General features: G+C 39.1%; 1 protein-coding gene across 1 annotated transcript in view; it reads right to left on the bottom strand.

The window, feature by feature from the left end:
* Positions 1-14,773, bottom strand: part of lama1 (laminin, alpha 1) — a 55,816-nt gene that overhangs the window by 23,996 nt on the left and 17,047 nt on the right. The window contains exons 7-24 of the mRNA XM_036589757.1: positions 13,649-13,766; positions 12,298-12,476; positions 11,145-11,250; positions 10,018-10,175; positions 9,727-9,867; positions 8,289-8,453; positions 7,382-7,486; positions 7,022-7,236; positions 6,268-6,379; positions 6,013-6,123; positions 5,047-5,174; positions 4,770-4,856; positions 3,645-3,856; positions 3,302-3,408; positions 1,821-2,001; positions 1,512-1,648; positions 1,194-1,427; positions 268-411 (exon numbers count right to left, since the gene is read on the bottom strand). Coding sequence (XP_036445650.1) covers positions 268-411; positions 1,194-1,427; positions 1,512-1,648; positions 1,821-2,001; positions 3,302-3,408; positions 3,645-3,856; positions 4,770-4,856; positions 5,047-5,174; positions 6,013-6,123; positions 6,268-6,379; positions 7,022-7,236; positions 7,382-7,486; positions 8,289-8,453; positions 9,727-9,867; positions 10,018-10,175; positions 11,145-11,250; positions 12,298-12,476; positions 13,649-13,766 — 2,640 coding nt within the window. The remainder of the gene's footprint in view (positions 1-267; positions 412-1,193; positions 1,428-1,511; positions 1,649-1,820; positions 2,002-3,301; positions 3,409-3,644; positions 3,857-4,769; positions 4,857-5,046; positions 5,175-6,012; positions 6,124-6,267; positions 6,380-7,021; positions 7,237-7,381; positions 7,487-8,288; positions 8,454-9,726; positions 9,868-10,017; positions 10,176-11,144; positions 11,251-12,297; positions 12,477-13,648; positions 13,767-14,773) is intronic.

Here is a 14,773-nt window from a genome sequence, read left to right as displayed (position 1 = left end):
CAGATGGGCCTGTGACTGTACTCCAGCCAAAAGAGAAGCCTGCAGGTGCTCCACACAGTCTCCAGTTCAGCCCTTGGCCCTTTTAAATCTAAATTTGAGATTTTATCATGCATATAATTGTTTTGTAAAGAAATGCAATCAATCATTGTGCGGTTGAAGATTTACACCATCATTTGACATAGCATGTCACACCATGTCTAGTAATATCATGGTGAAATTATTTGGAATTACATAATGGCAGAATCTGAAAAAAAAATGCATACTCACAGGCACTCTGACCAGACCACCAAGCTCCTCACACACAGAGGAGACTCCAAAACAGAAACAGGGGCTGCAGCCGGCTGGATTCTGTCCCCACAGACCAAACGTACCACTCTTACACTCATCACAACCACCACCACCAACATTATCCTGAGAGAGAGAAAAGTAAAGAGAGGGAGAGAAAAAGAGAAAGAGAGATCAGAGCACAAATGTTAGCATTTTAGTTTTTACATTTTAGGAATGTTTCAGTGAAATATATATTTATACGTTTGAAAATTTTAAAACTTGATCACAAATTTATTCTCACTTTCAACTACTCCTGCCAATAAATAAATAAATAATTAATAAAACAAAAGATTATTGAGGATTTATTTATTTAGCTATCATTCTTTTTATTATGTATTTATTTACTTATTTATCCTCATTTTCCTTTATTATTATTGTTGTTGTTATTATTATTATTATTACTGATAGTAGTAGCGGTAGTAGTACATGTAGTAGTAGTAGTATTAGTCTTATTATTAGTATTGTTATTAATTAACAATAAAATACTATCACTTTTATACACATTATTGTTATTATTATTATTACTTCCTTATACATTTCCATATGCAGCAGATATATACACTGTGTACTGTACTTTCAAGTTTTTTTTAAGACAATGTCCCCCAATAAATGAGTAATGTATATAATATACAAAGAATTTTAAAAAATACAGATCCCATGTCCTCCATAGTCAAAGAAAGAAAGGCCATTGATTGATTTCACCCAATACATTAAGTCTGTGAATAATGTCTTATTGACAATATTGTAGTATTTTGCAGCAGCAGATCATCATTATGTAATCATCATAAACACAAAAACAAACTGTTAGAATCCTCCGATTATATTCCACATTTCTTAATGAAAACTGCCCAGAGCTGTGACAGTACCTTGCACACACACCCTCCGTGATCCTCACATCCACACACTCCCAGCCCATCATCGCAGAAGTCTTCACGAGTGCCATTAGTGTTGCAGTTGCATGCAGTGCACTCTGGGAAATTCCTGAAACCTAAAGCGCAGCGGTCGCATTTCTGAGCGGTGAATTGTGGTCTGCACGCACACTGACCACTCAGCAGATCACACTGTGACGAGTTGGATCCAGCCGCACTGCAATTACACGGCTGAGAGACACACAGACAGAGGCTCAGTCACTTGGTTATGAGTGTTTTCGTGTGTTTAGAAAACACAGGACTAATCTACGTTACCTTGCACCCAGTCACTCCATCATGACCCCAGTGGTCATCCTCACACACTTCACATTTTTCTCCTCTGGTGTGTGGCGGACAGATACACTCTCCAGTCTCCGCATTGCAGTTTCCGTGTGTGTGAGCGCAGTCACAAGCTACAGAACAGAAGATTAGCCGAGTGAAGACAGCTTCTAGTTCCTACCTATTAGGCTTTTGGTTCATTGTTTATTGTGATTCTGAACTTTTTAAGTGAAATGTTTATATATTCTGGTTCAGTGATTAAAATCAACCTGGCATTGTGTTAAACTGTAGAAAAAGCAGGCTTACGTGTGCAGCCGTTGTCTGTAAAGTTGTAGTAGCCATGCTGGCAGTGGTCGCACTTGTCACCTGATACACCAACAATACACTGGCACTGGCCATCTTCAGCACAAGCTTCAGAGACTGATCCTGACTGGTTGCATTCACATGGCCTGCAGCCATCACCACTGTTAATGCCATGGAAACCAACCTGGTGAGCAAAAACATATATTAGCCACCTATTTAATTGCATAAAAAAGGCAAGCAGGCAATTACATTGTAAAAGCTTATCGCTACTAGAGACTGCACCAACTCAGTGCCCAGTATCTGTACTGGGCTGATAACCACAGAAAATCCTGGACTGTGTACATAAAAAGGCAACGCGTGATAATATCGGAATTATATCAGTATCTGTAGACTGATAATTTTAGATCAATATTTGACGATATACTGACTGTTTTTGGAATGAACAGCATGTTTACGCAACGATGGGCTAACGTGCCAAAATATCTGCATTTTGCATTCCATCTACAAATAAATGTTTTATAGTTTTAAGGAAAAAAAAATATATAGAATGCTTAGTCTTTCTTATCTGAGCCAAAAACAAACAAAGAAACAGTGCTGAGGCAGATGCTTACAACTGTCCCAACAGAACAGCTTGCCATTAAAAACTGTGACCAATTATTGTCTGAACACTCAATGTGAGCTGTGTCATTCATCTTGATTAGGACACTTTGCCAAATGTGAAGTCTTTCACATCCAAGAAGGCCCCGCTGGAGCTCCTGGCTGTCTGAGGCTCGCCCATCACCCTTTACTCCAGACCAAGCCTCTGATTGTAGGCTAGAGGAACAGCTGCAACATTTCACACCCAAACTCCAGCCAAGGTCCTGACCCTCTCTCCACCAGCCTCCCACCATCCGTCCGGAAGAGTGCGAAAGAACATTAAACCACACTGATGCATATTAAAAACCCATTTGACCAGCACCACAAGGCAACCATGGTGGACCACGACTATAAGGACGAAGAGTCCTTCACTCAGATCGCTGTGCCCAGGACAGTCATTACAGAGGAAGATCGATGGGATTTAAGACAGCTACTGGCAATGACATAATGGTTTGTAAATAAACTACAATGTATGGCTAAGACCTGCAGAGTGATTTGACGAGGGAAAGCAGTTACAGTACTATGAATGAAATCATGAATGTTGTATCAAAACCATTATTTTTATTGTTTTTTTATTTTTCACAATGAGAAGCTTTCCTTCACATTTCCTCCAACATTTTATGGAAAATTATTTCCCAATTATTTCGAATAAAATCTTGTTGTAAACATAAATGAATGTTTATGAATGTTTCTTTCCTTCTTTTATAAAGTTATCATTTATGAGTTACTACGTTTTATTATGCCACTGATGAAATAAACAACTTAATGACTGCTTGATCACAGTAATATTTGATAATATGAGTAATGAAGAAAAGTCAAAAAAGAGTCACAGAAGAGCTTCAACTTACCTGGCAGTGGTCACATTTGTCTCCCACCACATTGGCTTTACACTCACACTGCCCAGTTATGATGTTACACACACTGGACACTGAGCCGTTAGAATGGCAGCCACAGGCTGAAGACAAAACATGTAAAAAATAACTGTAAAAATGGGAAGGGACAAAGACATGCAATACAATTCCTTTCCTCTAGATGGCCCTAAATACATATTTTCAAGATTTATGCACCACCTGTTATTTTTAGGGGCCTTTAGTGAAGGACTGAAAACACGATATGCAAATATACACAATATACACAGAAACCAACAACAGAAACTGACAATGGAAAACTCAAACTCTTTGATGCTCCTACCTTGGCAGTTCTTAGCTGTCACGGCGTCACCATAGTAACCATCTTCACAGCGTTCGCAGTGTCGGCCTGACGTGTGTCGCACACACTTGAGGCACTCGCCCGTTACACTATCGCAGTGACCTGGCTCAGACGGGTCCACATTACCGTTACACTCACACATTGAGCACTTCTGACCCGGGACAGTGGGGTTCCCATAATATCCATTAGCACACCTGAGAAGAACGAGGCACAGCGGAGAAAAGACTCATGAACTGACTCACATTCCGAAAAAGATGAGGAGTGTATTTGCACTGAGCAGCGACGCAGGAAGATGTTTTGAGTTGGATGTGCTGAAATTTTAAGGAGCATATACGGGACGTACATAGCAGTATAAATAGCAGCATATATGTAATTTTTTGGGATAATTTACTTCAAATAAGATGTTATAACAGGCTATAATGTGACAAGAGACGATAATATACACATACTGATACGATCAACTTTTAATGCACATCCTGTTCACTCTGCTCTCGTTTTATGCAAATGAGCTAAACAGTGACCAGTTTTTGCCGATATGTTGTGAGGTAGCCGACTTTGTCAGGCCCACCAGCATCTACATGCTGAAAATTCAGTACCTAAACACACATTGAGTATTAAAACATTGGACATTATAGCATTGATTTTTTTTAGTTTACAAAACATTAGGCTGCTTTGTGGCTCAGAGCAAGTCTGCAACTCTGATTACACTTTCAATTTGGACTTTAAAGTTGCTTGTGTTTAAGTTAAAGGCCCCGAAGCTTCTAGTAGTTGCAAGAACAGCAAAGAAAATGTAGCATTAACTTAAAAACAACACCTGGCTACTGCTGGTTCTAAAAAAAAAAGAAATAATAAAATATTAAATAAAAATAAAAATCAGCAAGTATTGGCCTTTTATACACTCAGATTACTATTTTTATTTATTTTTAAAAGTTGCAGTTAAACATCCCTTGGGATGCTGCACCCCATCTTCCAGTGTCCCGCATCCTTGTAGTGTTTTAGGTTTCGCATTAGTTTTAAACCAAACACAGCTTTTTATATTCCTATTATTATCTATTTTTGAATAAATTTATTTTTTCTTTTTGTCAAGCATGTAGGTGCTGACTGTACCTCTCACATTTGGCCCCTGTGTAACCCTGCTCACACTGGTCACAGATGACCTCTCCAGGACCTTGTAGAGAACAGGTAGGACTGAAGCTGGAAACATCATAAACAATGAATCCTTCTGCACCATTTTGCTCTTACAGAACTGCAGTCTGAACATTCTCAAAGCAACTCTGTGTCATTCAGTACATTTCCTGGCAGATTTCAAGCCCACAGAACTGAGGGTTGAGTGCAGTCTCATACACACACACACACACACACACACACACTTGTACTAACTCACTTGTTAGACGCCAGTGTCAGCGGGCAGGCGCATCGCTGGCAGTCTTCTGCTGTGCCCTCCGTGGGGTCGCCATAGTAACCTGGCAGGCACTGGTCACAGTGGGGTCCTGTAGTGTTGTGAGAGCAGCTCTGGGGAAGAAACAGGGCTTCAGTATTTCAATCACATTCACACAAACATACAGTCACATGTGACGGGCAACACACCATAGCAATATTCTGAATGATATTATACAGTATTCTAAGAAATGAAATGAAGAAAGTGTAGAAAATGATGGCACATTTAAAACACTTTATTTCTTTATTAAATGATGACGTTCATCTTTGTGATTTTTCTATCATGACTAATCACTGTATAATTCAACTATGGCACATGATATACGTTAGAGGTCTGCTACCCAACCTGAGCCCAGAGGGGCCAGTCAAAACCTCAGGTTTCTGGCCAGGATCAGGTTGACTTTCCACATACAACTTTGGGCTCGGAACAAACTCGGTTTGTTTTCTAATGAGTGATTTTTTTACATAGTAGATTTGCCTTAATTTGATAGATGGTGCCAGCATATTGTTATAGTCTATAGCTGAACGATAGAGGAACTTAGAACAGCGGGGTTAACAGTTGATCAAAGGAGAGTGGATGCTATTTTCTGCCAGGTCCCATCAGCAATTCCACAAAACTATGCTGATAATAAGAACTCATAATTTATTACAGATGTGTAAAATACCATTTTATTCCGGCGTGACATTTACTGTTCATTAACTCACTTGCTAGTAACTAAGTGAAGCGCTGTAAAACCATGTCTGTGATAATCCATTACTGTTAGTGTGTGTGAGTGGTCTTTAAATTTAGCAGTACTAATCAGGCATGGTCAGGTTTGGTCTTAAAGCCTCAGGTATGGGTCGGATTTGGGCTTCAACTTTATACCTCTGCAGACTTCTAACCCACATACAAACGGTACAAAGGAAAACTCACCAGACACACTCCATCGATGTCACACTCAGTGGCATGATCATTACACTCACACTGCAGACAGTTTCCTCCAAACAGGATGCCTCCAACTCGATAAAACCCTGAAATACAGTACTAAAGAGAAAGAAGAAGGGAAAGAGAGTGTCAGTGAGAGCAGACACAGAGAAAGAGTGCAGAGAAAAGACTACATTTAATACTCTAATAACAGTGAGCTTTATTTGACAAAACTAGGATACCAAAGACCAACTCCAGTCCTACCTCACAGGATGTCCCTGAGTATCCCCATGGGCACTCACACTGCTCCACATCTGGAGCTGGAGCAGAGCTTCTGGAGGTGGAGTCAGCCACGGCCAGAGACACTGAGCTCAACCTATACACATTACGCACCATATTTATAAGTTAAAATAAACAAACAGACAGCTATGGGGAGAAGGTTACAATGAAAGATAACGCAGGGTCACCCCTACTGACACTTTAAGGAAGCCACCTTACTGAATGCAGTGCTATGGACAATTGCAAGCTGCCATGTTAGGTAAGAGCAGGCAGGTAGGTGTGCATGAGCGCGTCCTAGCACGTGTATATGTTATCTGGCAATAAATAATTATTTATAAACTTGCTAGTATTTAAAGCTTAGAATAAATACAAATGACATATAATAAGTAGTGATTTTCTGGTGGTAGTGGTTAAGTAGTGGTTTTCTTAATTATTTCCAAACATCCTGTAGCAATCCAGATCTATTTATAGCTAAAATCCAGCACCTGGTTTAGGTAATTGAGGAGCAACCAGGAACCAAACTTATTTTCTTCTAACCAGCTCACAACTTTTTATAACTTGCTACTTTTATCTGCATTCATCTTTATTTGTACTTATTCTAAGGTTATATAGTGTTTTCACGCGCGAAAATAAACTTCCTGCTCAGATGAATGGGGTTAAACAATTTGCCTTGACATTTGCGCAGTACTGTCTATTTTATACTGGACTACGCAAAAATTGCCACGAAACAGAGTCTCACCGGAGCACTCCGTCCACGCTGCTGTTCAGATGAGCTCTGATCCTGAGGCTGGCCACATCAGCCAGGACACTCATCAGCTCGTCTCTCTGAACCCTCCGCTCTGTGTGCACGTCCACAAACAAGTGCGGCAGGATCTCCAGCTCCACCTGCTGCTCCCTGTGAGGGTTCAGGAGCACACTTCTGGACTGCTGCTGCCTCAGGGTCCTCCCATTCCCCTAGGAGCACCAGTGAGGCAGGAGGGGAACATATTGACAGGAAGTGTGAGTTTTGGTGGTGTTTGTTGTCTGCCCCCATTTCCAAATGAACTGCAGTCAAATATGCTTTTTACTGTACGGAACAAAATGCATGGATGTAGATTACCTGTACAACCACGTCGAAATGTGATGGGAGTGTTTTGTCCACATTACTGTCAACCGACACATCATACGCCACACTGTAGTTTAGAAAGCTTCCATATGCAGTCAGCTGTGGTGAGAAAGAACATGTTAGTTCCTGCCTTTCCTAAAAACAGATTTATCAGTATTTGACATCTGAATTTTTACTTTTTTTATTTTTATTCTAATCCTTTATATTTTGTACTTTTCTACATGTTTATATACTATACTTTATACTTTTTAAACTGCACACATAATCTAACTGGAAAGGAGAGTCAAGACTTGACTGGTTGCTTTGCACAAATAATTATTTAATAAAAAAATACTGTTTCTTCTAGTATCAATGTGATTACCTATGCGGTCAGTCCTCTATTACTAAAAGTAGAATTTTCATTAAAATATAAGGTGCAAATAACTGTGTTATAAATCATCCAGTGTGCTGCTGAAGGCTGGTTATTAATGTTTTTGATTAGCCTCTTGCAATAATGATCTGAGGAAACATGAATTTACAGCCACAGGCAACAGCTGGACACCTGTTGGACATTTAATTTCTGTATTAACATGGGAGCAGGACCCCTAAATGAGAGCCATTTCTAATGATAATTGCTGTCTCCTTCACTTAGAACCGGTATTAGTGTGAGGGATAATTACTTATTTCAATTTCATTAATCACCCAGGGGATCAGTGGCGACAAATATTAAGAGTCACCCTGGTCATGTGTAAGCTAATTATTTCGAAATGTAATAATGTAATAATGAGTCCGTCACTGATCAGGTGTAATTAGAGGGCAGCAGCTATTAACATGAACATGATGAAGGGCTGGAAGGGAAGGAGGGTTGAGAAAGAAAGTGAGAGAAAGAGGAAGAGAGATGAGGGAAGATAGACAGACAGACCTGATTGCCGAGGAAAGGCTCTGGAGCCGTCCAGGAAAACACAGAGAGGTGGCCTGTGGTTGCCGTAGCATTGCTAGTGATGATGAGGTTGTCTTCAATCATAGAGATGGCGTGGACTGAGGTGCTGTGGATTGAGGGGCGGAGCCAACCATCTCTGTGCACAATCTGCATAATAACAGAACGAATGCACGCATTAATTCAGACACTATGAGACAATATGCACTGGGACTGCACGATATAGACCTGATCTCGGAAGACGCTGCTCTGTACTAAGACTGCTATACTTATTGTATATTAAAATATACCAGTGTAACACCCACATTTCAAAGAACACCCAAGGCACATATAGAATAACACTTCATAAAAGACCAACTAAATCAGAAAACAAGGAAATCAATGACATTAACAAGGCTCTATCTAACATTACACATGATGTCACTGTATATATGAGTCAAACATGGAAGAGGAGCTTAATGAATGAATTGGTCAAGAAATTTGGGAGAATGCCTTTAATGAGAAACACAAAACTACAAATTCATTTTCATCAAGAGAGTTCAATTGTGAAAATTGTAAGCCATTTCTGTAGAACAACACTTATAGTAGAAAATAAATAATCATATACATATCTTTTGGAAGTGACCTAAGTTCAGTGATTTTGGGAAAGAAGTGCTAGCCACTGTTGATAAAATTGGAGGTTGAACTGTGTAGAGAGCTCATATTTGATATTCTTAGGGCCATCCCACAAGAACTAAAAAGTGCCAATTGAAAATATCTGTTATAAGGAGTAAGGGATAACAATGAAGTGGCATAAGCAAGAATAACCAACTTATTCAGATTAGAATTTACTCCAAAATAACGTACATGTTGAGATTGCAATATGCTAAATTCCAAGAATGGTGGTCAAAATGGAATTAAGGTATGATTGTGATTAAACACAAAATGGATGTTTGGTCTAAAAATGTCCCAGGTTGAATGTATAATGTGTAGGTTTTATTTTATTTTTGGGTTTAGTACCTCCACTATTAGTACTGACTGTTTTTGTTTTTTTTTATTGCACACTATCCTATTAATGTTTTAATGGTTTAATGATGATGAGGACCCTTCTTAAAGGCTTGTACTTGCATACTTAAGTAAAATAATAAAAAATACAGGGAGAAAAAATCTCTGGTGAACATTTAATGTGATGTGGTTAAACACTGGCCTGCATTATTTTTGACCAAAATAATTAAATTTGGTGAATTGCATAAATATCCCACAGAAACAAACTGTGATTGGTCCCTGGTCATCATAATAATGATGAACAAACTTACACAACATATGAACAGAAGACAACTCACTGAATCATAAATCAATCATAAAGCAAAGCAGCACATTGCATACTGCAAATTACAGAAAGTACACTGCTAGACTCTGGAGATGTACGTGTGTGATACCATACCAAAGAAGTATTCCAGGTGGAGCTCTCACACACGTCAGAGACACCGAAGCAGAAACATTCAGTGCAGCCCTCTGGGTTAGTGGCCTGCAGGTTGTAGAAGCCCTGCTTACACAGGTCACAGTTCGCACCCATCACATTGGCCTGCAGAAACAAAGACACAACACAGTTGGTCAAACTAGCCAGGAGGAATGATTTAAAGATCTGGAAAAGAGTTGCTTACTGAAACTGATCTATTGCTCTATTCATACTATGGAGTCAGTGTGTCTGTGTGTGTGTGTGTGTGTGTCTTACCTTGCAGATGCACTCTTTACAGGGGTCGATGTTATGGCTACCTTCGAGACTGCACTCACAGCGTGTGCACAAGGGGAAGTCCCTGTAGCCGAACGCACAGCGATCACACCTCTCCCCTGCAAAACCCTCCTTACACAAACACTGACCTGGAAGGAGACCTGCATAAGAAAAAAACAACAAATCTTACAAAAGGGGCAGTTTGTCACATAATCAAACGTGTAATAATGAACGTAATCTAGCAGGCATCAAATTAGTCAGGGTGTCATTGTCATAATACTATCTGGTGCTATTAGCGACATGTGGAGAGAGTGGTCACTTAAGGATGGCAGCTAAGGAGTAGGCCTTAAGGGAGTAAAAATTTCAATATGAATCAAAAAATACATTTTGAAATAGTGTATTGAAATTTAGAACTGCATTGTCAGTATGAAGCTTGATTTTTTTCTGAGGGTCTCTTATTCATCATCTTTCATGAATGCCACTGTCAATGCTTAAAACCAATGCTTTTCTCTGACTAGCTTAGAAATTGAACAGGTTGTGATTTTTGGGGAGTGTGCCATGGTAGGCACTGAAAAAATTCCAATGGAGAACTTTTATTTATCTGAGTCAAACAAATCTGTGTAGCAAATAATCAGAGCTCTGTAGGATGAAAAATTTTAACATATAAAATGTTGAAAATGAATCTTGACCTCAGGATTGAAAACCGAACCTGAAAACATTAACATATTAAAATTGTGTAAAAACACAAGGCACTCCTTAGTTTTGCTGCATGGAAAAGTGTATCACATCGAATCAAAATTTGAATGGTGTGTATCGTTACACCCTTAAGGTCTAATGATAAATGTAAGCTAGCAGCCACCAAATTAGCAAGATGTAATTTTCATCCTATCTGGTGCTATTAGCATCACATGGAGAGAGAGTTCACTTAGAGGTAGGCATAGTAAAGTTTCACAGCTTAAAAAGAAAAGATGCATCATTTAGTATTAAAATAAGTAATATGAAACTGTATTTTACACAAGTGTGTTATATTTGTCATGCTTATGAGACTTTAAAATAGGTTTCATTTATATTTACAGCCCTTGTGTTTGTGTGTGTGTGTGTGTGTGTGTGTGTGTGTGTGTGCTTGTCACCTTTGCCAGGGTTAGCATGGTTGTCGTCTCTAACACAGACGTGGCTGACAGAGCCTCTCATATCACAGTTACACTCCAGACAGGGCTCATTAGCATATGGGGACACCTGAGATTAACAAACAAATGCAAACATTCATTAACTGTTACAAGTACACACACTGGCCCTTAATCATCACAGTTGTGTAAAAAAGAGGGCAGATTTGACTGTCTTTTATGACGCAAGAGCTGTTCTGTGTCTGATTCACGAAACTTCATGAAAAAAGTGAAGGTTTGAGCGCAAATGATGAAATGCGTGAAATCAAGCGCTAACCAACCAGAAGAAACTTTACAGTGTTAACATTATGACCAATGGAAAGAATAAAATGTGAAATAAACAAAACATCTTAGTTTTTATAAGATGGTAGAATGATGTGATTGTGAAGTGTGATTATTTTCCTAAAATAACAGATTTAAATGCTGTATTATTGCAGCGTATGAGATGTAATGCAATGATGCAATAGCTGTGTTTTGTATTGCGTCTTTTTTTGATTGGTGTCAGTAGTATAACACAAAGGCACAGTTTAACATGTCTTGAAATAGGACATGGAATATATGCAGCATTTGTTTATAACATTGTGCATGTAAAATAAGTGTGTTCACTTTTTTTGTGTTTTCACTTTTCAGGTTAAACTATTACACTCAAATCTCCTACTGGAAGGGAGAAAAATGAGAAGCTAATGTCCTGTAGGGATGAGTCATGAAAATATCTACAGTAATAGGACAGCAGAATCCCTGCTAGGAGCAGAATCTACTGTAACACGTGTAGCGTGTATAAATCATTCAGACAAGGCAGTACCTCTACAGCTCTGCTGCATCGAGCCTTTACTCACACAGATCAGCTTTTATGACAAAGCTTAAGAACACTATTACCATAAACAAGCCATAAAGGACACTGCTACCATAAACTCTGTATTTATGCTGCTGAGTTCATACTATGATCCTTTTCTTAAACTGTTATTGTACTTTCTGTAGTACCAGCAATCATGACCACACAAATAAACCATTCAGATGCAATTCGGATGTAATAAAACAGGTGTTACATGGCAGACAGGGGGCTTATTGGGCCACACACATACATGCACATATGCACACACACGCTTGAGGAGCTCTGTACCTTGTGTGGTCTATAGTAACCATCAGCACAAGTCTCGCAGTTAACCCCCGCAGTGTTCTGCATGCAATTGATACACACTCCACCTCCCACAAACTGGCCGTGTGTGTTCATGCTCATCTTCAGATCAGCCACGGTCTGGTTGTAATAACAGTCCTCTGCCTTGTTGTGACAGTTGCATTCTGATGAATGGAAAAGAACAGAAGGAGGGAAAGGGAATGTGTTAATTTGAGCAGTTGAGGAAGCAGTAAAAAGAGCAACAAAGCACAGTTTATTAGAAAAAAGATTAATCATTAGTTTTATATATTGCTGTCGTCGGAAGAAAACCTTGTATCTCCAAAATGATGACTTTACAGGAAAAGGAAAAAACTTCCTTTACTTTTAAATGTAAATCAAGGGAACCAGACTTTTTTCCAAGACATTTTGAGCCATTTCTTTTGGTCCATTCTTCATGAAATTTACACACAATGTAAAGAGCAACAGGCATTTTCAAATTATGCCAAAAACTGAAAAACAAGCTGTAAACTAAGCTGCAATGCACCCACATTTGTGCGCTAATCCCGCAAGTTAAAAGGCTCATGTGATGGAAAAATGAATTTTCTTTGAAATGCAAGTTTGATGTAGTATGTAAGCATCTTAAAATTTTACCATTCACTCCACAGTCTATACAGTCTATACATGGGAATTAACCGCATTATCAGCCTATTATGAATTCACTGTTATTTAAATGACAGGAAAAATCTACACATTTACATATAGCCAACTATTTTATTAGCCGATTAGCTCCGCCCATTGACTAGGAAGAGTGTTTCAGCTGAATTGCTTCTTGAATAAAGTACAGTACAGGGCAGCCAATCAAAACAGAGGTCATTTACACATATGTCTTAAAGGCACAGTAACAAAAACATGCTGTTTAATACTAAGGGATAAAGACAGGTGGTAAAACAGTAGGGGTGTACACCCATGATTTGATTCAATTCTTGATACTGTATTTTCATGATAGTTGAACAAAACTTGTTTAAGTGACTGTATCCACGCTGTTGAACAGCTTACTAATGAACATTCCTGATTGGTGCTGGTTGTTTCTGAATTTTGGTGCTCAAACAATGTAGTTGCATCTAATGTCATAATTAATGGAATTTTCATTCTGATCATTATGTCTATTCACAATGTCATGATGATTATTATAGCCCTAGAAAACGGTCATGTAAAAATGAATTACGACTGCTTTTGGTATATAAACCCACATAATCGTCAGAGGAAAATAAATTTGAGAAAAGAAAATATGTGCCCTTTAAAAGTGGGTAATTTTCTCATTATTTTAAAGTGGGCTGTCAGTGTATATCTGCCTTACTCTCGCATGTGTTGCCATCTGAGATGGTCCCAGGTTGCCACAGTTCTTGGTGGTAGCCGGGGCAACACTCATTACAGCTCTCTCCACACGTATTGTGTTCACACACACACTGCAGTTTCTGGAGAAAAGGGAGGCAGTTAGACACACACACTGCAGTTTCTAGGCAGGAAGAAGAATGATGAGCAGTGACAAGCAAAAATGCAATGTCAGAAGGACCAAGGGCTTCATTTATGAAACACACTTGAATTACATTGTTCTCAGCATTTGTGTACAGTTGACCACGCAATGTTCACAAATTGCACATCAGTAAAAAAAAGTGTTGCTTTGAATTGACTCAAATGTGTATCAGGTCCATGTGAATTAAATACATCAGCACAATTCTTTCCAAACATAAGAAAATGAATGAAAGTAATTGTGATGTAATACGTTTCATTTATGAGTAACGTTTATACACATTTGAATCAAAAAAATTTACAGCAATATTTTTTCAGTGTCAATCTCTTTCCCCCTTTCTCTCTCTCCCTTCACTCTCTTTCTTTTGCTTTCTCTCTTTCTCTCTCTCTCTCCCTGTCTCTCTCTCTCTTTCACAAACACACATTCAAGACCCTGATGCCACAAAAGGGGGGGTGGAGAAAACAAATGCCAAGAGGAAATGCTCTCTATTTACACTCTGTCAATCAGCAGACCACAGCAGACCCCCCCCCGCCCAGCCCACACAACCACACACACAAAACACATTCTCAGACTGAAATTCAACCAACACCCAATTAACACTGGGTGTATGTGTTTGTTAAGAGTCCAGCCGAGGAGGCCAAAGTTTACCGCTCGCTTTCTCAGCCTCTTGTTAACGTGATTTTTACTGTTAATGAGGTACAAAGAGGACGTAACAACGCTTGATTAACACTGTCTGGATTGGATCATTTCCTCCAAACTGCAGGGGTCCTACTGTTTTACTGAAAGAACCTGCTGTTCTAAAACCTCTACTCAAATGTCAGGGGACCATGTGATCTTCACTAAAGAGATTACAAATAGAAAACACACAGCACCAATCCTGGGCCATTTACCACAACAATCTTTCATGTTTCAGTACTGAGCTGAATAAAATCCTAATAACATTAGGGGCAC

This window comes from Colossoma macropomum, unplaced genomic scaffold (genome assembly GCF_904425465.1).
Source record: "Colossoma macropomum unplaced genomic scaffold, Colossoma_macropomum, whole genome shotgun sequence".
In the NCBI taxonomy this organism is placed as follows: domain Eukaryota; kingdom Metazoa; phylum Chordata; class Actinopteri; order Characiformes; family Serrasalmidae; genus Colossoma; species Colossoma macropomum.
This window is presented reverse-complemented; position numbering and strand designations above follow the sequence as displayed.